We start from the raw sequence: 21800 nt of genomic DNA, 5'->3' as shown, positions 1-21800 counted from the left end.
ACAAAGGGGAAAAAAAGGATCATTTAAAATATCTAACATAAATATGCTTGGTATTTTGGCCCTGGAAAAATAAGTATTCCTTAAAAATCGCCTTCCCAAGAACTCATATAAAGCAGACATTGGCCAAGGGTTGCTCCCGGACCTCTGTGGTAAAATACTTAAATCATTGATGTATTTGCAAAACCACAACAGGGAAGAAAATGGTATCTTTCAGTTTAAATTTATATTTATTTAATTACGTGTGAGATTTTATAAACCATTTGTGTTTCTGAGAGCAGTTCAGTCCTACCCTCATCTACCTTCTGCTGGGTCACAGGTTTTCTTACCAGTTTGTATGCTATAGGACGCATATACACATGTACATACAGGGGATGTTTACTGTGAGCCAGGCACTTTTCCATATTTTTTCTAGGTACTAATTCAGTTCAGAGATGAGGAAACCAAGGCACAGAGAGTTAAGTAAGTGTCCAAGATCAGAGTTAGTAAAAAATCCAGGCTGTTGCAACATGTTACAAAATGTATTTTTGTTCCCTAGAATATCATTCAGCTTTTGACTCTGCTTATATCTTCTGCTGTACTTTCAGTTGCATCGTCTTAGTCTCCTGTAGTTTCCTACTCTCTAAGTCTTGCTTACCGAGGTCTCCCATCAGGAGTTGTGCACTAGGACTACTCTCTTCTGGTACTTTACAGTTTCTTTGCCGTTGAACATTTTAATCCACTTGAAATTGGTTTCAGTGAATGGAACTGAGGTAAAGAATCTGTTTTATTTTTTTCTCCAAAAGCTGGCCAGTTACTCTAATTCTACTCATTGACTAATTTGCCTTTCCATCCATTTGCAAAGCTGACTATACCTGGTCCTGTATTCCACGGGTCTGTTTTTGGACTCTATTATGTTCCATGGACCTGTCTATCCACACTATCAACTTCTGAGTGAGTCCAGACTGAGTGTAGTGGCTTTCCTCATTGATTCTACTACCACTTACAGAGTACCTTCTACGTGGCATGTACAGTTCTGGGTGCTAAGGATAATAACATGAACAAGGCAGACAAAATGCAAAGAAATAATAATGTCACAACTTCAAATAATAAGTGCCACTGAGACCATGAAACCTACAAAGGTGATAGTGACCAGAAGATGAGAAATGGTGGGGTGGGGGCGTTAATTAGATAGGGTAATGAGGTAGGGTAATGAGGAAGACCTCCCTGAAGTCACATCGAGCAAAATGTGAAGGGGGAAGGGGGGCAGGGGGAGAGACGAAAGCAAGTATGCAGATCACATTCTTAAGCTACAAACTGGTTACTGTTCCAGTTTTCAGAAAGGAAGGCAGGGAGAAGACCTTATTTATACTGCATTTGGAAGAAACAATGACAGAACATGTGTGCAGGAGCCCCCAGCACACACTTATACTTACCCTTTTCTCTCTGTACCAGCTGGTCCAAAGACTCCTTCAGAACAGAAGCCCTCATGGAGCACATGTTACTGCAGTGGTCCAGCATGGGGCAGGGGATGGCCATGCCGGAGAGTCGATTGCGGTGCAGGAAACGCAGGATCAGGGATGCGTGCACACCCAGACCCTCCTTGGACTCTGAGAATATGTCTATGAAACCTGGGCAGACAAAACCCATATTTGGTGTTTTTAGGAACCCACCACAACAGTATTCCCATGCTCTCTGCCTAGTGGCCTATCAGAATTGGCTGAATTAAAAGCAACCATTAAGAATCTTCATTGATATTCTCAGCTTTCATCATGTAAAAATCTAAACAAGTTTTAAGAAATGAACCAGTGGCAGGGGCGCCTGGGTGACTCAGTCAGTTAAGTGTCCAACTCTTAGCAATCTCAGCTCAGGTCTTGACTTCAGGGTCATGAGTTCAAGCCCCACACTGGGCTCCAGGCTGGGCATGGAGCCTACTTTAAAAAAAAAGAAAAGAAAAGAAATGAAATGAACCAGTGGTAATCTCAATTTAAAAATTAATTTTGTGGCGGCTGGCTTAGTCATGGAACGTGAGGCTCTTGATCTCAGGGCTGTGGGTTTGAGCCCCACATTGGCCTGGTGAGATTACTTTAAAATAAAAATCTGTAAAAATTTTAATTTCATAGAATTTTAGAAGACTTACAATAAATTATTTCAATCCAAGCTTTAAAATGTATAAGCTCTGAAATACTGACTAGAAGGGTTTTTTTGTTTTTGTTTTTAAAGATTTCATTTATTCATGAGAGACAGAGACATAGGCAGAGGGAGAAGCAGGCTCCCTGCGGGAAGCCCGATGTGGAACTTGATCCCTGGGGTTAAGACGTGAGCCAAAGGCAGATGCTCACCCACTGAGCCACCCGGGTGTCCCTCAACTAGAAGTTTTTAAACAAGCTTTGCATATAGCACGTCGACTAGGATACAGTTTATCGCATTAGAGAGTTTTTACACTACACTATGTAAGACGTGATTATGATAATGCAGCCACTGCCCTGCGCAGGATTCCTGGTGGCATTGCATAGCAGATAAGGCTCTGACCTCAAGTGCTCCTCCACTATCCCACCTTCCCCTCCAGCATGGCTCTGTGGAGTCAGCCGGTTCTGTGTGTCCCACTGGCCTCAACATCACCTGTTCATACTGACTGCTCCAGACATCCTGAGTGGCCCTCCTGGCTCCCCTTTATCTGGCATTAACATGAGTAATCTTATGGAGACACAAAACACAGGATGTCTACCCTGGGCTAAAACCCTTTCACAGTCCATCATAACCTACCATGTATATACAGGAACCATAGTGCCTGTAACCCCATGTGAAGGGAGGAGAGGATAAACCCAGCAGCTTCTCCTGGGGCACAGATATACTTGCAGATTTGGGGGAATTTCTTTTCTGTTGCTAGAACTTCTAATGAATCATATCAGACATAACAAAAAGTGCCTACATTATAAGTGTATGACTCAATGAACTTTCACAAAATGAACACCCCATGTAAGCAGCACCTCAAGCAAGACTCCAGAAGCCTCAGGAGAAATTATTTTAAGTGTAAAACAAACAGGTTATATCCAAGACTAAAATTTCACATTGATTTTTTTTTAAAGATTTTTATTTATTTATTCACGAGAGACTCACAGAGAGAAGCAGACACACAGGCAGAGGGAGAAGCAGGCTCCACGCAGGGAGCCTGATGTGGGACTCGATCTCAGGACTCCAGGATCAGGCCCTGGGCCGAAGGCAGGCACTCAACAGCAGAGCCACCCAGGCATCCTTTCACATTGATTTTTAAGATAGAACACAAGGATGAGGAGAACTGTGCACTGGAAGCACCCCATCACCCCATCCTGATGACACCCCCCAGACAAACCCTGAAGACACAAGTTCGATTCCCCAGGACTCAAAAATGCGTGCCACCTGCTGCCATCCATGTATAAGTTTTCCTTCATGGCAGACCCCACGGCAGCAGTAAGGTGATGACACTGCTGGTGGCACACCCATGTGCTCAGGACCGAGGTGTAAGCACAGACTCTTCTAACGGAAACATTTCTTCATAGGCCGCCACGAGCAGCAAGTCTGACAAACACTACGCACTAGAGCGATGATGTAAGAAAGGGACAAGCTCTGATCTTGCTTAGGAAGAGGGATAAGGAAACAATCCCAGGAGACAGGCCAGCCCAGCTCACCAAGGTTCAAGCTAAGACCATGATAAAGCAAGTTCTTTAAGCTGAGTGATGACAGAAAATGTTGACTAGATGGTCCTAGTCACAACTCTGGTACACAACCATTCGGGATCCAAACCCTGAGTTCTTCTAACCTAACTCACCTCCCCCAGCCACCCAGAGCAGCCGTGCAGTAAGTATTCTCTCAGGTGGGTCCCCTGGTCTCCCTGCTTCCTCTCCTTCCAAACATGAGTCTGAAGTGTCCACATAAAGCTCCAGAAGCTACCCATGTGCTGGTAACACAAAAGTGGGAGTAATACATAAATGCCAAGATGTAATTTAGCTAATAATTCAAAGCATAATTTTAACTGCCATAAGAGTAGGAAAAAAGTTCACATGTATGGACCACCTACAATGCTCTATAAAGATTACATAATTAAAGACATTTTGAGGAAGAATGGAAATCTGCATTCTTCATTAATATACAAACGTCATCCTTCCCTAGCTCAGTATGGCCTCTGCAGCAAGCCACAGAGGTCAAGGGCACACATGTACATTTATGCATCTAGCAAGTCTACCTGCCTCCACTGCTGCTCTTGCCAGGCTCTGCGCTAAGCATTACAACACCAACTGTGGAGTAGGAAAAGTTCTGAGATAAGCTGAGGCTAAAAGGATGATATGCAAAGTTTTTCCTTTCAAAAACTCAACTGTTTTCTCACTGGAAAAAATAAGAGAATAATTTAATTTCGATTCTGTCTTCTGAGTCCCCAGAAGAAACCATACATAAACACAAAGTTTTTTCATAGGTACCATGTAAAAGAAGTATTACTTATTTTATATTACTTTTATTATGACTCAAATGTCAGAGTGATAGCTTTCTAATAAACAGAAAACCCACTGGATGTCTACCACATACCAAAAATGTGTTAAATGTGAGGACACAGCAGAAATTAAAGCTCACTACCTTCATGGAGCTCACAGTGTTAAAACTAAAGACAAACACAGAGAAGAGGATAATTAATGACAGTGGTGACATGAGGCAAAAGATAAATGCAGGATGCTGAGAGAACATACAGTTCAGGCCAGGACCAGCTTCCTGAGAGGATGAAATTAAGAGGTCCACTGAAGAAGGTAGAGCTGTTCAAGCATCACTCTACTGGGAACACAAGAAGGTGACTACCTGGAACACTGACTCAGTTTGTGTGCTTCATGGAGACTCGTGGAGAAGCACATCTATTTCCCGCTGGCCTCGCCTCACCTCGCCTGTAGGACAGCAGCATTCACGTCAGCCCTATGAGAGCACTCTGTGGCCCTCGACACTCGGATGAGAGCCTTACCTGGGACAAGAGAACAGGCCTGCAGCTGTCTGATGATGTGGCTCAGCTCCCCCTGGAGATTGGCTCCACTGGAATTCTTCAGGGTCTCCAGCATGTACTCAGCATCAACAGTACCATCGCCCTCAGCATCAAACTGGGCAAAGGCCTACAACATAAGTGATATAATAAAATCACGTCTGTCCCAAATCCAGATACTTTGTTGCTGCCAGTGCCCTGGTGGTGGTTGGGGAAAGAGTCCATTTACATCACTCAGAGAATAAACAAGCTCAGGACAGTAAGTCACTGCACTCTGCAGAGCATATATATATAAATGTCATTACAGAGACACACAGTGTTATAACCTCCCTTTCCAGAGATTAATCTCCTTCTCCAAATAATTACAGAAAGCAACCAGGGCAACATTTTCCAGCCAGTTACAAAGTGTCATACATAAAGCTACCACCAGAGACTTGACTTAAAGTAGCACCTCAGGTTCCTGGGGCTTTTCCTTTCAAACCCACCTCGGACACAAGACTGAACTGGGTATTCACAGCGCTCTTTCCACTAACCTTTAGCCATAATTGAACTAGCTCACTGCAGGTATCGGGCAGTCTGGGGAACTGGGTATAGTATGGGATTCAGTTTGAATCCTGCTCTGTCACTAACAGGCTCTGTGACTTCCCACACATTCTGTTACCTCCGAAAGCCCAAGTTCCTTGATCTGAAAGATGGAACAAATATTATCAGCCCCTGCTGCTGTCTGGATGAGGACACATCTGAAGAGAACCCAATACAGTGAAAGCACATCAGAGCACAAAGTGCCCTGTCTCCTAACCTGCACTGCTACCCTCTCTTGTGTCCCTGGCACCAGCCCCTCCCACATTCAGGAGACTTTCCTTGCCTGGCAACAGCCCGATCTCCCTGGATCGCAATCCCTCCCCGATCAGTGGCTTCTTTCTTCCTGCTGATCCAATCACTCACAGACATCCCCCACCACGAAGTACCTCAGGAGTCTCCCACCTTCTTTTTTAAGTAATCCTCGCTCTTCATTAAAACTCCTGCCTTGGGACACCTGGGTGGCTCAGTGGTTGGGCACCTGCCTTCAGCTCAGGTTGTGATCCTGGGATTTGGGATCGGGTCCGGCATTGGCCTCCCCACAGGGAGCCTGCTTCTCCCTGGGCCTATGTCTCTGCCTCTCTCTCTCAGTCTGTGTCTCTCATGAATAAATAATCATAAATAAATACATACATACATACATACATACATACTGCTGTCTTTTCCTTATTTCTCTCCTTCATGGAATATGGGGAGGACCCACTGAGGTTTCAGGACCGACCCTATTTCCACCACAGACCTCCAAACACGGTGTTGAATAGGAACAGAGCAAATTCCTACACTCGGCTCCAAAAACCATGGGCATGAACACAGGATGGGGGGCAGAGTTCACGCAACAGAAAGACGCAGCATTCTATTTGCCCTTCCTTAACCTGACAAGATTATCCAAAAATTAATAGGATCCAAGGCTACACCGCTCAAAGAACAATGTTCAGAAGGAGAGAGAATTGATCAGCCTGTTCTTTTCTGATTAGACCCAGTCTGAAAGCTCCACACCTAAAGGAAATGAAATGGAAGGGATCAGAGGAAAGAGATGGTGGTGGTGTGAAGACCCTGCCTGTGAGAACGGATCCAGGAGTGCAGGCATTCAGGGTGAGGAGCAGGTGCCTGCGATGGGCTATCACGAGAAGGAAGCTGGACAAGCAGCCACAAAGAGTGTGCAAACCAATGCATATACCTCTACTTCCTCAAATCCCCCTAAGACAGTATTACCAAGGGATCTTTTTCTAAGAGCCAAGACAAAGACAACATTGTATCACGCAACAGCAACAATAGTTTGGAAGCTGGAGAACAGATGGAGGAACAGTGCAGGTCACTCATCCACAAGAGAGTGGGACATTGGGCTGGCACTGGGCACAGCAGAGACACAGGCTGCTCTGAGTGCAGGACTCCAACAGCTTTCACAGGACGTGGCAGCCACAGGAGCCATGGAGAGGGGACATAATCAGTGAGCGGCCTATTTTAAAAAGCAGTTAAAATTGGCTGTAATGCTGATCTTTAGGAATCACTGGGGTTTGTGTTCTTGTTTTGAAGGGAAAGGGTAGTAGCGGGATTGTGTATTTTTTTAAAAGAGTTCTTATCTATTAAAGATATTTAAGAAAACATTTATAGATGAAATAAAATACTTCTGGATGGAAAAGATTTGCTTCAAAATAATTTGGAGGAGAAAATAGGTGGGGTTTAGATGAAATAAAATTGGCCTTGAGTTGGTGGCTGTTGCAAATGGCAAACAAGAACATTCTATGATTAACTTTACTTTCTTATGTTTATTTTTTTAAGATTTTATTTATTTATTCATAAAAGATTCAGAGAGAGAGGCAGAGACACAAGCAGAGGGAGAAGCAGGCTCCCTGCAGGGAGCCTGATGTGGGACTCAATCCCGAGATCCCAGGATCATTCCCTGAGCCGAGGCAGACGCTCAACTGCTGAGCCACCCAGGCGTCTCTCTATTTTCTTATATTTAAAATTTTCCATTAAAACAAACAAATATAGACAACCCCCGGTTCTCTCTCTAATCAGAAGCCTGAGGGGTGGACTCCCTTGAGAGGGTGGTAGAGTCTCTGGACGATAAGTACCAAGCACGAGTGCTTACAGGGTAAAGGTTTATGAGACTTATCCTTCTGCTAGGGCTCCTAGAATGCTAGCAGCCAGTCTCACCCTCCAGGCAGGAGACAGGAGAGGTCTCCTCTGGGGAACCAGACAAGCCACAAGGACAGGCCTGGAGACACTAGTACTGGAGGGCTCCCCATCAAAGGGACCAACAAGTTCACCTTTCAGGGAGGCTCAGCCATCACCAAGCAGAGGCACAAGAGCATCCACCTCTTGAGTCCCCCAGTCTTTAGTATGAGTGGCTAGCCCAGGACCACTGGACATTTAAGGAAGGCTTCATGTGAAACAGAAAAAGCAAGGAAAGGAGAAAGGAAAGGAGAAGAAAATGTCAAAAAGATTATTCTTAATATCTTCAGAGAAATACTTTAAAAGACATTTTTAATACCGGCCTTACTGAAGTGTAATTCACATACCATAAAATTCACCCTTTTAAAGTATACGACCTAGTGTTTTAGTACATTTGGAGTAGAGGAGTCGGCAGCACTGCCACCTAATAAAAAAGGACCCTGAGATGTCATGAAAGACCAGGGGCCTAAAAACAATCTCTTCAGATGCTTGAAAGTTAAAAATATCACAGCAAAATGAAAATCTCAACATATCTGGGAAGATCAATCTCAAAAGGTTGGAAGGTAAATTGACTAAAGTGCCCAGATAGTAGAGCAAAAAGACACACTGATGGACACAAGAGGAAAACATCCAGAAGACCACCAGTCCAGGAGCCTGAGATCCAGACACGGTGAGCTCCAGAGAAGGAAACAGAAAAGTGAGGGAGAGAAATGACAATTCTTAGGATCCAAGATAATGAAGGATGTGAGCCTTGAAACTGAAGATGCTGAATACCATCCACGGTGGACAAAAGCCCATCATAATGAGATTTCATCACAGCTAGAGGCAAGAGAGGGCAAGAGAGGTTTCTCCTCCCAGGAAGAAGACAGTGTCCATGTCGGAGGTCAGGAGGCAGGGCCTGTTCGGCAGCTACACAGGAGCTGGAATAGCAGCGGGCCTCTCACATTCAGGGGGACTCTCTCTAACTTGGAGGTTAATACACACTCACAACACCACCAACTGCAACAGAGGCGAAGAGGCATTCTCATATACGCAGGGCTCTATGAACCAGTTAGTGTTCTCTTAATCAGAAATCTCCTAGAGGGTGCAGTCATCAGGATAGAGAACAGGCCAAGAAAGGGGAAGAATGTGGTCAAAGCAAGAGAGAAAATGCATCCCCCATGGCTGCAGATTCCAAGGCAGCACGTGCACAGCACACCTCAAGAACTCCCAAGCGCAGAGGGCAGCGGATCAGAGGCTCTTGAGGAGACGAGTGAGGGACTGTGTGCTGAACACAGTGCATGTGTTAGAAGAGATTCAGGCAAGTGGCACAGAATCTGGGGTTAAACTAATGCTAGAAGACCAGAAAATTAAGCACAAGAAAAGTACCAATTCCATCGTTAACCTCAGAAAAAAAAAAAAGATGTGTAGAAAGGGAACGCAGTCCTGGAGTACTGCACGGGTCAGCCGTGTACATCCCCACAAGAACATACGCACCAGGGGGTCTAAACAACTGTGACACAAATCTCCCAGGACAGGACACGTATGGATGTGGAAAGGACAAGAAGGTGTCAGACCACAATGGACTCTTTCTGCAGTGGGAACAGCATGGATAAAGTCTAAAGCTGAAAACTAAGAGTAAGGTAAGCACGCTGTCTGGTGACACGCAGGTACACCATGAATGAGCTGGCTGCAGGAGGTGAGCAGTGAGGGCTCCTGTAGAGCACGACCCTGGGTGGGACTGCAGATGACCAGGGCCTTTAGCACCAGCAGCCTCGTGGGCTTGGTACCATGTGAGAAACAAATATATGAAAATAAACAATTCTGAGTGTCCACTTCAAGCATGGGATATACTGGATGGGTAGCTTTACAACTTTTTTAAGTAGCCTAATACTTCCTCCTCTCTAAGTAAACATTTCACACAGTGAATACATCAACCATAAAAGATTTCTGGGACAACTGGAAAAATATGAACATGGACTGGGTATTAGATGACACAGAAGGGAACCGACAGAAAGGAGAGGACCATGGACTGAGAAAAGTAGGCTGCAAAAGGGTACCTTTTGCAGAGAGGCTGGTCTCACGTAGCTTTGTGCTGGTTTTTTAAGATCTATTTATTTTAGGGGGGCCTGGGTGGCTCAGTCGGTGAAGCATTTACCTTTGGCTCAGGTTGATCTCAGGGTCCTAGGATCAAGTCCTGCATCGGGCTCCCTGCTCACTGGGGAGTATGCTTCTTCCTCTGTCCCTCCCCCTGCTGGTGCTCTCTCAATCTCTCTCTCTCTCTCTCTCTCTCTCAAATATGTAAAATCTCCTAAAAAAGAAGTTTATTTATTTTATTTGAGAGAGGGAGAGAGGGCAACAAGAGGAAGAGAGAGGGAGCATCCCAAGGAGACTCCCCATGGAGCAGGGAGCCCGATGCAAGGCTCAATCCCACAATCCAAGCCAAAACCCAAGAGTCTGATACCCAACCAACTGAGCCACCCAGATGCCCCTCATGTCAGTTTTAAACAAAGCAAATATGCAGTTCCCACATTAGTACAAAACATCTCAGACGCAGAAACGTGAAAATATTATATGAATGTAGACAAAATAAGACTTGAAAGAAGAAACACCTGTTTAACAGTGGTTAACATGTCAATCTGCACATTGCTTTTGTAATAATGAAGGGGAATCTTAAAGATGAAGAAATCTTAAGCACAAGCTTCATATAAAAGTGGAGGCAGGGATGCCTGGGTGGCTCAGCGGTTGAGCATCTGCCTTTGGCTCAGGACGTGATCCCGGGATCCGGGATAAAGTCCCACATCGGGCTCCCTGTATGGAGCCCGCTTCTCCCTCTGCCTGTGTCTCTGCCTCTCTCTCTCTCTCTCTCTCTCTCTCTCTCTCTCTCTCTCCATGTCTCTCATAAATAAATAAAATAAAATCTTAAAAAAAAAAGTGGAGGCAGTGGGAGGAGACAGAAGGGAAGCAGAGCCTCTGTCTGCCCGTCTGTCTGTCTCAAGGCGTGAGTACCACAGGACGAGAAAACAGCCCCTTCCCCCACTTGTCAACAGCCCAGCTCAGTAAGTGACGTATGTACAGCCCCAGGTCTGAGGGGAGGGAGGCAGCTGTCGCCCACTGAGCTGGGATGACACACGGTGTGGGAAGCTCTGAACTAATATTCGAGCCCTGCGCAGAATACCATTTATCCTTCCTCACAGTAGTAGTACTTCCTACCGACCTCCCCATTTTCTAGATGCACAGAGGGCTCAGGTAACTTGTCTGAAGTCACACAGCTAGGACTGGAATCCAAGGCTCCAGAGCTAATAAGCTCTTCACAACTCCTCCGTGTGCTCCGAGAAGCCCCGGGGCTCTGAGCAATCTGGAGACCCCTGGCACAGAACCTGTCTCCAAGCTCCTCATTCTCTAACAGCACCTCCTGCCCATGTTCCCACAGAACTAGCCTTATACCTGAGACTCAGTTTCTCTAAACCTCAAGGTGGCCCTCAAGTCCTGTGTCCACCAAAACTCCTGCAAACTTCCTACTTGCTTCCCGAGTTTTCAGAGCTCTCTGCTTCCCAACTCCTGCATTGATTGCTGATAAAAATTCCATAGAAACAAGGCTATAAAAATAGTGACGTTTCTGCTATTATAAAAAGATTCCAAGGGCACCTGGGTGGCTCACTGGGTTAAGCACCCAACTCTTGATTTTGGCTCAGGTCATGATCTCAGTGTTGTAAGACTAAGCCTCACACTGGGCTTTGTGCTCACCATGGAGTCTGCTGGAGAATCTCTCTCTCCTTCTACCTCTGCTCCTTCCCTCCCCTCACCCCACTCATATTGTCTCTCTCAAAAAATTTTAATTTAATTTAGGGGGTGCCTGGGGGGCAGAGTCGGTTGGGCATCTGACTTTGCCTTGGGTCATGATCTCAGGGTCCTGGAATCGAGGCCCTTTAGGCTCCCTAAGTGGGGGAGTCTTAGGGAGAGGGAGTCTGCTTCTCCCTCTGCCCCTCCTCCCACTCAAACTCTCTCAAATAAATTGGTAAAATCTTTATGAAGTAAAAATTATATTAAAAATTATTTTAAAAAATATTCTGTTCATTTGTCAATACAATAAAAAGAATTTTCCAACAAACAAAAACAAAGACATTTTAGGTGGAAAAAAAAATCAGCATTGCTAACAGCTTCACTAAATAAATATGTAACTTCCCAACACTTGGAAATTGTCCTTAAAGAAATGTACAGATTTTTACAGTAACACTTAACACATAGTTTGTTTCATAGGACTTCATGGAATCCAGTTTGCTCGTGCACTCACTCAACACTCTCTAATAAGCAGCCACTATATACCTGAACCCAAGCTTGGCTCTGCGCCTATTAAAATAAACAGGGCGGGGCAGCCCGGGTAGCTCAGTGGTTTAGCGCCACCTTTAAATAAAATCTTTAAAAAAATAAAAAATAAAAAATAAAATAAAATAAACAGGGCATGGTCCTTACCCTCCCAAATCCTCACTGCCTGGGAGAAGACAGATCTGTAAACCAACAGCACCAATGTGATACATCATAATTATAACAACAGAACTACAGCATAAACAACTACAGTACCTAACGTTTTCTGAGTATTTACTAAGCTCCAGGCAGAGCTCAAGGACCTCACTTGACCTACTCCTAGCTTCCACAGCAACCCTAAAGGAGGGTACTGCCCTTTTACTAGTGAGGTGCAGAGAGGTCAAGTATTTTGTTCAAGGTCACAAGATTCATACCAGTAAATAACAGTGCTTGGATTTGAATCCTGGTATGATGTGGGATCCTGCACTACGTGCCAGCATGCTTCGAGCTAACAAACTCCAGATGCCAGAAGCCCAAAGGGACTGGGACAGACGTTCAGCGAACCCGGGCCTGACAAAACCACCCTCGTGCTAAGCTTTAATGAAAAACCAGGAATTCATGGGCAAAGGAAGATGGGACAGCCATCCTCAGGAGGGGCCAGAACGCAGGCATAGACACGAGTGTGTGAAAGACCACATGGACTCCTACTGGCTCAGCGTGGCGGGCGCGGGGGCAGAACAATCAATGGAGAGACAGACGTCAGGATAGAAAGCCTGGCCCATCAGGCTGAGGAGCTCCTTCGCACAGTAACAGCACCACAGGCCCACTGGAGAATATCAAGGGTGGAGAAGGCTGATTTTTCCATATCTACATAAACCTTGAAACTGGAATGGACCTACCAGTCTCTTAACATATGTGCCTTCCCGTAGCTTTGAACCCCTTCTGCAGTGTCTCTCTGACACTGTAGTGATGGGAAGCTCATGTCTTCTGGCCAGTTCTGACAGCAACAACTCTCTTCTCTGTATGATGAATGGCAATGTACCTCCCTAATGTCATCACTGTGGGCCATTCAGAACACATCCAGACCCCTCTGCCCCAAGACAGCCCCCCAATCACTGACACCAGTGATCACCAGGCCCTGGTCTCCCTCAACCAGATCTCTAATGGCAATGGCCCTAGTCTCATTCCCATGATGGCTGCCCTCTCTGGGACCCTCCAGACACAACTTCAGAGCAGTGCCTCTCAAGTCTCACTGGCTGAGCCACTATAAGAAATACATTTCCAGGGAATCCCTGGGTGGCTCAGCAGTTTGGCACCTGCCTTTGGCCCAGGGCGTGATCCTGGAGACCCGGGATCAAGTCCCGCGTCGGGCTCCCTGCACGGAGCCTGCTTCTCCCTCTGCCTGTGTCTCTGCCTCTCTCTTTCTCTCCCTCTCTCTCTCTCTCTATCATGAATGAATAAATAAAATCTTAAAAAAAAAACACATTTCCATGATGCCTGTGTAATGCTGATATAAAAGTTTCAAGAAATAATACTTTCTCTTATCAGATACAATATATCCTGATATTTTCTATTCCACTCTATTCTGCTTCATGTTTTACATGCAAGTTAACACTCACTAAATAGATCCCCAACAGTTTTAAACTCTACAGCCTGGAATGTGGGGCCCTAAACCCAACTGAATACAGTGGGTCTGGCTCTAACTGTGCAAAATGAAGGAAGTCGATGTTCCTCTCTAAAAATAGAGCAATGCCCCCTATGTCCATGGAGCTAACGTCCATTTCCATGCAGACAGTAACATGGCCTACTGTATCTTCCTCCTCCTCTCCTGATTCAGGCTTCTTCCTACCTCAACCACTCATGTGCTCTGCCATCCACCCCCTAACTCTTCGAGTGAGTGCAGGCCCTCTGCCGTGCAGCATGGGAGAGAAAAAGTGTCACCCAGTCAGGCTGACGGGAAGTCTGGATTCAAGGATGGTGCCAGATTCACCACTTCCCTGTGACGCCTGGAACAAGACCCTGGGCCCTTAAGTCTCAACCCCTCTTCCTGCACAAACCCCCTCCTCCTGGCTTGTTGTGAAGATCCAAAGGTCTCTCGAACAAGAATGTACCTAGTAAACTTGCAAAGAACTGTTACTATAATCTCATTAGAGGCCAGTTATGTTCCACCCTGCAGACAAGAGGCAGAGAAGTGGACTGGCTGACTCCAGACTTCCACCCATTTGCTCTGGCCCAAGGGCAATACATGACAGCACTCAGACCATTCCTGCTTAACCTCCTTAGTCACCAGTGAGATCAAGACCATGGTACACACGAGAATGTACCAAAATCATCACACACCAGAAGAGGGGCACAAACCAGCAGAACACACGCATCAGGCTTCACACGAAGGCTGTACATTGGTTCAACCTGGGAGAAACAAGATGCATATGAGATCTAGATCTGGTCCCAGTTCTGCCACTTGCTGGCTGAGAGGCTCATCTCTCCACTTAATGTCTCAGTTTACTTGTTTGTGAGACTGTGTTGCATTTATGTCTATGTGAAGTACTGAAAGGGCTGTGACACAGAAGATGACGTAAACCATCCTAGTGCAGAGCTCAAGCAGAGAGAATAGGGTGTGCCAGGTACTGCTCTAAATGCTCAACATGAACTAATTCATTTACTCCTCATGCTAACTATACAAGGTAGACACCATTATCATGCTCATCTTTTAGGAGACAGGGAGACACACAGAGGGGTTGTGTGAGTTAATCACATGGCTCGAGGATGGTGGAACCATGATTTTCCCACATGCAGTTTGACCCCAGGGCCCAGGTCTTAAGCTCAGGCTAAAGAAGAACAGTGGAACAGGGAGACTTACAAAACAACAAGCGCACAGATACCATTAACAGACTCACTACACAGCTGTCCAGGATATTACAAGAGGGACTCCTTTTTGGGGCAAGGGGCAGGGACAGATTGCATGCAATGGTTACTAAGGTCCCTCCAACTCAGACTCTAGACTGACAAAGGAGTACCATTCTCAAACTGTGACACTCTTTCACCCCAACTTGCACATGCTGTATCTTTCTTTTCTTGAGAGAGTGAGTGAGCGAGAGAGAGCGCACGCGCGTGTGCATGCAGGGGGGGAGGTGAGGCACAGGTAAAGAGTCCCAAGCAGGCTGCACATGGAGCACGGAGCCCCACACAGGGCATAATCTCACGACCCTGCTGCAATCATGACCTGAGTCAAAATCAAGAGTTGGACACTCAACCAACTGAGCCATCGAGGCGCCCCCATGCTACACCTTTCAGCTGTATCCCTTCTTTCCTTCGCCTGGCAATTCTTCTAATCTCTCAAGCCTTGGTCTGGTGAAGCCTTTCCCAAATTCCACGCTACTATGAAATGCTCCTCTGTGGTCTCTGAAAGTGAAGAGGGGTTAGGATGGAGCAAAGAGCCACAGGGGGGTAAGGAAGCCAAGGACAAAATCCCCATGTGTGTGAGAAACTGTGCATGGGCTTGGCTGGCTAAAAAGCACCAGGAGGTAAGAATGGAAAGGTATGAAGACTTAAAGGTTTGATTCTAAAAGCAATGGGGAGCCACTGAAGCTCCTACAGTAAGACAGTACATGATGAAGTAGTGTTCTGGAAATCAAGGAAATGTAAAACAGAGCTGTGGCCCTTCCTCTACAGCTCTTCATCTCCAGAAGCCACTACATCATCCCCGAAATAGCAAAGCACACAGGGTCAAAATAACCTCCAATTCACCCAGCATCTTTCTCTCCTATGCTGTCTCATCACCACTAATGGCCATCACTTACTGAATGCTTCTTTGTGCTGGGACAGTGCAGGCAGGTGGGTGGGGGCCTCAAAGCCTACCTGCAGAACAAGACCAGACAGTGCACTCTAAATGCCAAATAATGGGTACAGAACAGGAAACAAGAACCTCAAGTGTGGGGCTGAAACAGAATTATACAGAAGACACGTGAATCATGTCACAAGAAAGGTGTGGTCCTGCCCAAGTGATGGTGCTAAGGTGGGCAACGCTGAAAAGCTGAGAGAAACAAGGTCCACGTGTGGGACCAGGCAGGTGTCCCACTGGCTAGGGAGCAGGGCTTGAGCAGAGGAGTGGAGGTCGATGAGGTCAGGCAGGAAGACAGGCCAGCCTGCAGGCTCTAGCCCATTCTGAGGAATACGTAGGGAGTCTCTGCAGGCTCCAAGTGGAGGGCAAGTGATGCTGGTGGCCTGCTTGGTCTTTCCAGCACAGACACGAGTCTCTCATACTCTGTTTTCAAAGAGTAGAGAACACATCTGCAGAATTCTATTTGCATAGTTCTTGGGCTCAGAGCTATTCTAAACTAGCTAATTAATACTTTTGACATAAAGACAAATCTTATTTTTCTCTAATTTCCTCTAAACCACACACTGACCAAGAACCTTTTTAAAGTTTTCTCTAAACTATTTTTAACTATTTCCTCAAACATCAAAAAATACCTTACTATGACAAGGTTACAGACTGAATATCAAGTACAAAGCTGGAGAAGGAGGCCAACACCATATTCAATATGCTAACTCAACCTGAGGCCCTGTGGGGGAGAACCTTAGTGAGCACTGGCTGTGAGCCACAACTGTGCCCAAACAGTAAGCAAATACATAATAATGTCCTGCCCTCAGGCTTTATAAATCCCATGAATTTCACAAAGCAAGACCCAGAGCTAGTATGGCAAATTAATAAAGTAAGACCTGTTCCTCTCCAATTCTCTCCTGAAAGCCATCTCCATCATCCTCTGTTCAGCAGCTTTTCCTGCCTGAGATTCTACATAATTTTCTAGAAGCATGTTGTACTATGAGCACAAACACAGAATCTCTAATCTCTGATATCCAAAAGGGATTTAAATCTATTCCTCTTCTGCATAAAAGTCAATTAGATATCGCTCCCTAGGACCAAATCAGAGTCCATCCGCATGGACCACACCTACCACAAGAAAAGGTATACCACACTATAAAATAATAAATCTTCAGACTTTGATCAATATTACGATTCCAGCAACTTCTTTAGGATACCATCTCAAGCAACTAAGGTCACGGGAATGTGAAGGCAAGACACCTGGGTGGACAGACAGAAATGCACAGCTGGAGCACAAGGGCAAGAACACGAAGCCCAGAACCATTTAGCGTTTTGATGATAACAGTAAGTAACCTGCTTTACTGTGCTACGTCTCATCAAATGAAGGAAGGGAATTAACTCATCATTTTAGTGGCTACTATAAAGACATTTTATTATCACTTCACAAAAACCCTTAAACTTGAAGAATCATAATACATCTTCATAAGCTTACATGTAAAATTAACTAAGACCACAAAAGTGTCTACTTACTCGTATCAAAGGACAGACTTACCTTAGAGCACAGAGACACATACTGGGCTAATATTTATCTTCTTGGCCACTTCGCTGTATAATGACTCCATGTTTATGGACAGGACAACCACTATGCGCTTATCCCTATTAGCTGTTTAAACCCTAGCTAAGCTTTCACATAGAGACAGGCCTGCTCTCTTCAACTAACCAGTGCTAAACAAGCAGGAAGGGCAAGTCACCAGATTTTAGCACCACGCCGAGCACCAACTGTCCCCGCACCAAATCCAATAAAGGTGAAAGGCTTCAAGAAAAATACATGATGCTTTTTCTCAAATTTGAATTATTCTTGCCAGGCCTCCCTTAGTATGTAGGGGAAAATTAAAGAATTAAGACTAAAAAAAATGATGAGACTAAAGAGAAATAATCCCAAAGAACCAACCAGGTCCTTAAACCAGGAAGGGTCCAGAACTTGGAGTCAGAAGACACACTGCAGTGTTAACACCAGAACTCACTTCCCCATCTTACTGAAGCTGAGTCCCTAAATCCTACAGGGTCTTCAGTGTCATCCTCGGTGTGGTGGCTGGCGTCACCCATCGGCCTAAATCACTAGATGCTCAGTATTTGAACACACCCTAGAGAGTGAGGGGAGATAGTTATACAGATGTGAAAGAAGACATCCATGTGTGTATCCATGAGTTTGGTGCATGGATACTTCACACCCTATGGCACAGCTCTAGATGGCCCCGGGATTTTTGCAAAAATAAAACACAAACTTGAAACATTTTACAAGTCACCAGTTCTTACTGCTGCTCTTACAGCTCCTAAATGTTTATTTTTGCCACATGTGTGACCACTGTGATCTTGTGATACCAGGAAGGTACAACCACTCAGGTTTTTCTCCCCATATATTTCCTCAGTTACAGTGGCTGAATGACCTGAATGACTATGTTCAACAGTCTACGAACTCCCTGCAAGGGATTTAAGTTCTCACAGAGCATGTGTGCGCATGCACGCGCGCGCGCGCGCGCGCGCACACACACACACACACACACCCTAGTAGGAAGAAACAATGTGGCTATTTCTCAGGAAACCCCAATGAACAAACAGACCACTGTTATCTCAAGCAGTCTTCTCTCCTAGGATTCTACAGGCCCATACACCCAACAGTCTGAGAGATCCCTTCACTTAGCTGCCCCATAGACACGTTAGGCTCAGCATGGCCAAACCAAACTCATCTTCCCTCTCCAGATCATCCCTTCCTGAAAGGGTTTCTGTTCTCAATAAACAGCCCTATCACCTTTCCAATTGCTTAAGACAGTAATGCTGGAGTCATCCTTCATCCTTTTCTGCTTCTAATCCTCTACTCACATGTTAGTCTCAAGGACTGCTTATTCTACATCCTAAATAGCTCTCACAACTATTCATGCCATTTTGGCTGCGACCACCCCAGCACAAGCCACCTAGTGTCTTACCTGAACTGTCATAATTGCTTCCTAACCAATCTGCTTGGATCCACTGTAGCCTCCTACCACCAGTTCCCCATAAGGTAGCCAGAGCATTTGTACCTTGCTTAAAACTCCAGTTTTCAGACTCCTACATAACAGAGGCTGCAAAGGACTCCTCATAACCTGATTCCTGCCGACTTCTCTAGCTTGCTCTCCTCCTTCTGCATTCGGGGACCTAGCCATGTGTTTCACACTAACTGTAATGCGGTATCTATTCTCCTCTTTCTCAGTAATCACATCCTGATTTTTCAGCTAAATACATAGCCGTGGAATAAAAATCTTTCCTAGCCCCCCATGCAGCTAAGTGTCACCATGTCCCTGGGCTTGAGCCAATGGGAGGTGAGCCTGGCCCTTTCCTTCCCTTTGCCCTTTCCTACTGTTGTAATGCACAAAGTGAAAGCTGAAGAAATCATCTGGGTCACTAGGTAGAAGGTGCCTGTGGAGGATGACAGCACAAGATGGATGGAGCCAGGTCCCCAATGACTGAAACTGCCATGTCAACCTAGATCACCCACCTGGAGTTTTCCCTAAGAAGCTTGTTTACTATTTAAACCACTGATGCACTGGCCTCTCTGTCCCTTGAAGCAGTTTTGCCTAACCCTAACACAACACACTGTTCTTACAGATTCTCCACTCTCTGAACTCCGACTTGTGCATGTGACTCCTTCTCCCCGAAACACTGCTAACTCTTCTGCTCCTTACGTGTTATCCCTCTTTGAGCTGAAATGTCACTTTCCAGGTAAGTTTTCCTTGACTTCCTAGGTGAGGTTAGATATTGCCATATTTTTCCTTACACTTTCCTTAGGGTAATACATCTATAACCGCTGAGTTCACTTGAGTCTCCTTCAGGGCTACACACTCTTTAAGAGCAAGTATCTACTTTGTCTACTGTCATCCAAGTGCCTGGCACTCAGTATATGTCCAACAAATATTTGCTCAATGAACAATATCACAGCCCTTGAGTGATTTCTGGGCCACACCTTAAGGACTTCTTGGCCTTACATTATAGGACTCCATCAACTCTGCCTGTAGCTCTTTTCCTGTCAGACACTCTCAAGTTAAATACTGTTTCTCTCCATTCCCTTCTGGACAATGCTGAAATGTCCCAACTCCTTCAATGGATCGACACAGCTCTTTCTGGAACTACTTCATTTTCTCTTAATACACCTAGACCTAAAGACTAAAGTATTATGTGGACTCTTGGAATTAAGAAAAAATATATATGGAGAGCCTTCACTGTGTAGTACAACCACATTTTCAAGAACTGGGATGTCTTACAGGTATTTTTTAAGGAAAATGTAAGAAACGTACAAACCATATTATCTGAATTCTGACCACATACAGGGAAACATTCTTAAGAAATTTTAAAAGCCTTCTCTGGTTGTGAAGTGGACATCACTTTTTAATGGCATTACAAGCATCTGTCAGTTTACTGCTTTATATACTCATCCTTCACTGACACTGAGGATTCTACATGGCTTGCTCATTTTCAAAAACAAAGTATCTTTTTTGTTATAACTCTGTGGAGTTAAAGAAATAGGGTCCCAAAAAGCAGGCAGTGGGACATTAAGACAAATAAATAAAAAAGATCTGAGTACTAGGTCTTAGGTTGCCAACGAGCCATCGGGAACCCTGGATCAGGTCTCTATTTAACTGTAAAGTGAAACGTACAATTCCTAACAACCCTTCTGAGGAAAAAAAAAAAAAAAAAAAAAAATATATATATATATATATATATATATATATATATATATATATATATATGTTGTTGAGGTATCAACTTGCTGTTCATGATTCAATAAAGATGATGTTGGGGACTATGCCAAACACTGTATAACTGCAAGTACTGGCAGGAAACCTGACATATGCCTATCAGTCCCAGGTTACACGCAGATTTCCACGAGTCTAAAACATGGGCCTTCAACTATCTAAAAACAAATGTGTATTTGGAAAAGATAATCTTTGTGTGATGAGAATGGCTGCTAGAATGGAAGCTCTTCCGGGACGTGCCATCTCCCGCCACATCTGTCAGGCGCCCACACTGGATCCAGAGGGCATCCATAAAATCCCTCCAGTCGGTGAAACAGGATGGCTTTCGCTGCCACCCCCCACCCCCGCCCCGATCCCTAGGCCCGCGGGTCGCAGCCGACCTGGCGTCAGGCAGCAGCACAGACGCCGGTACTCCAGCAGGATGCGAGCACAGCAGAGCCTGCCAAGGTCCTCCAACCAAGGGCGGCCGAGGCCGGGCTTTCCATACGGTCCCAGGAGCGCACTGCGCTGCCCTCCCCCTCCCGGACCTGCGAGCCGGTCTGCAGCCCCCGCCCCGCCCCCGCCAGCCCGGCCTGACCTCCTCGAACTGCTCGCCCGAGCAGCCGGCGCCGCGAGCCTCCAGCAGCTCGCGGAACTGCTCCAGGGTGACGGCCTCTTCGCCGCGGCCCAGCCGCTCCTCCAGCCAGCGCAACAGCGCGCCGTGGTGCCGGGACACCAGAGACTCGCAAGGCGGCGCGGGCCGCAGCGCCGCCGCCGCCTCTCGCAGTCGGGCCGGCTCCAGCAGGGCGGCGGCGGGGGGCAGCGCTGGGGCAGCGGGGCCCGAGCCGGGGACGGCGCTCGCGTCCGCAGCCCAGTCCTGGTGCGGGCCCCAGCCCTCTCCCCCGGCGGCACCCGCTTCGTCTTCACTGCTGTGACTCGGAGCGTTCCCCATGGGGTCTTCGTGTCGGGCGTCCGGCTGTGCCGCCGCCGCCTCCCCGCCTCGACCTGTCAACCTCCGGCGGCGCCCGGCGGGCGGGACGGGGAGGGTACGACGGCGGCGGCGGCTTCCGGCTTCCTCGCCGTCAAGCGAGAACTGCCGTCGCAAAGACGCCGTCAAGCGGACCCAAGCGAAAGCTGTGAGACAGCAAGCGGAGGACGGCTTCCGTAGAGAATGGAACCCCGATTTCCCAGAAGGTCC

General features: G+C 46.2%; 1 protein-coding gene across 3 annotated transcripts in view; it reads right to left on the bottom strand.

Moving 5' to 3' along the window:
* Nucleotides 1-21709, bottom strand: part of ZZEF1 (zinc finger ZZ-type and EF-hand domain containing 1) — a 103378-nt gene extending 81669 nt beyond the window's left edge. For all 3 annotated transcript variants that reach the window (XM_055307200.1, XM_055307201.1, XM_055307202.1), the window contains exons 1-3: nt 21201-21709; nt 4958-5102; nt 1413-1607 (exon numbers count right to left, since the gene is read on the bottom strand). In XM_055307200.1, the coding sequence (XP_055163175.1) occupies nt 1413-1607; nt 4958-5102; nt 21201-21554 (694 nt within the window). In that variant the 5' untranslated portion in view covers nt 21555-21709. The remainder of the gene's footprint in view (nt 1-1412; nt 1608-4957; nt 5103-21200) is intronic.
* Nucleotides 21710-21800: the final 91 nt, after the last annotated feature.

This window comes from Nyctereutes procyonoides, unplaced genomic scaffold (genome assembly GCF_905146905.1).
Source record: "Nyctereutes procyonoides isolate TBG_1078 unplaced genomic scaffold, NYPRO_anot_genome, whole genome shotgun sequence".
NCBI lineage: Eukaryota > Metazoa > Chordata > Mammalia > Carnivora > Canidae > Nyctereutes > Nyctereutes procyonoides.
Note: the sequence above shows the minus strand (reverse complement) of the source record. Positions and strands in the feature narration are given on the sequence as shown.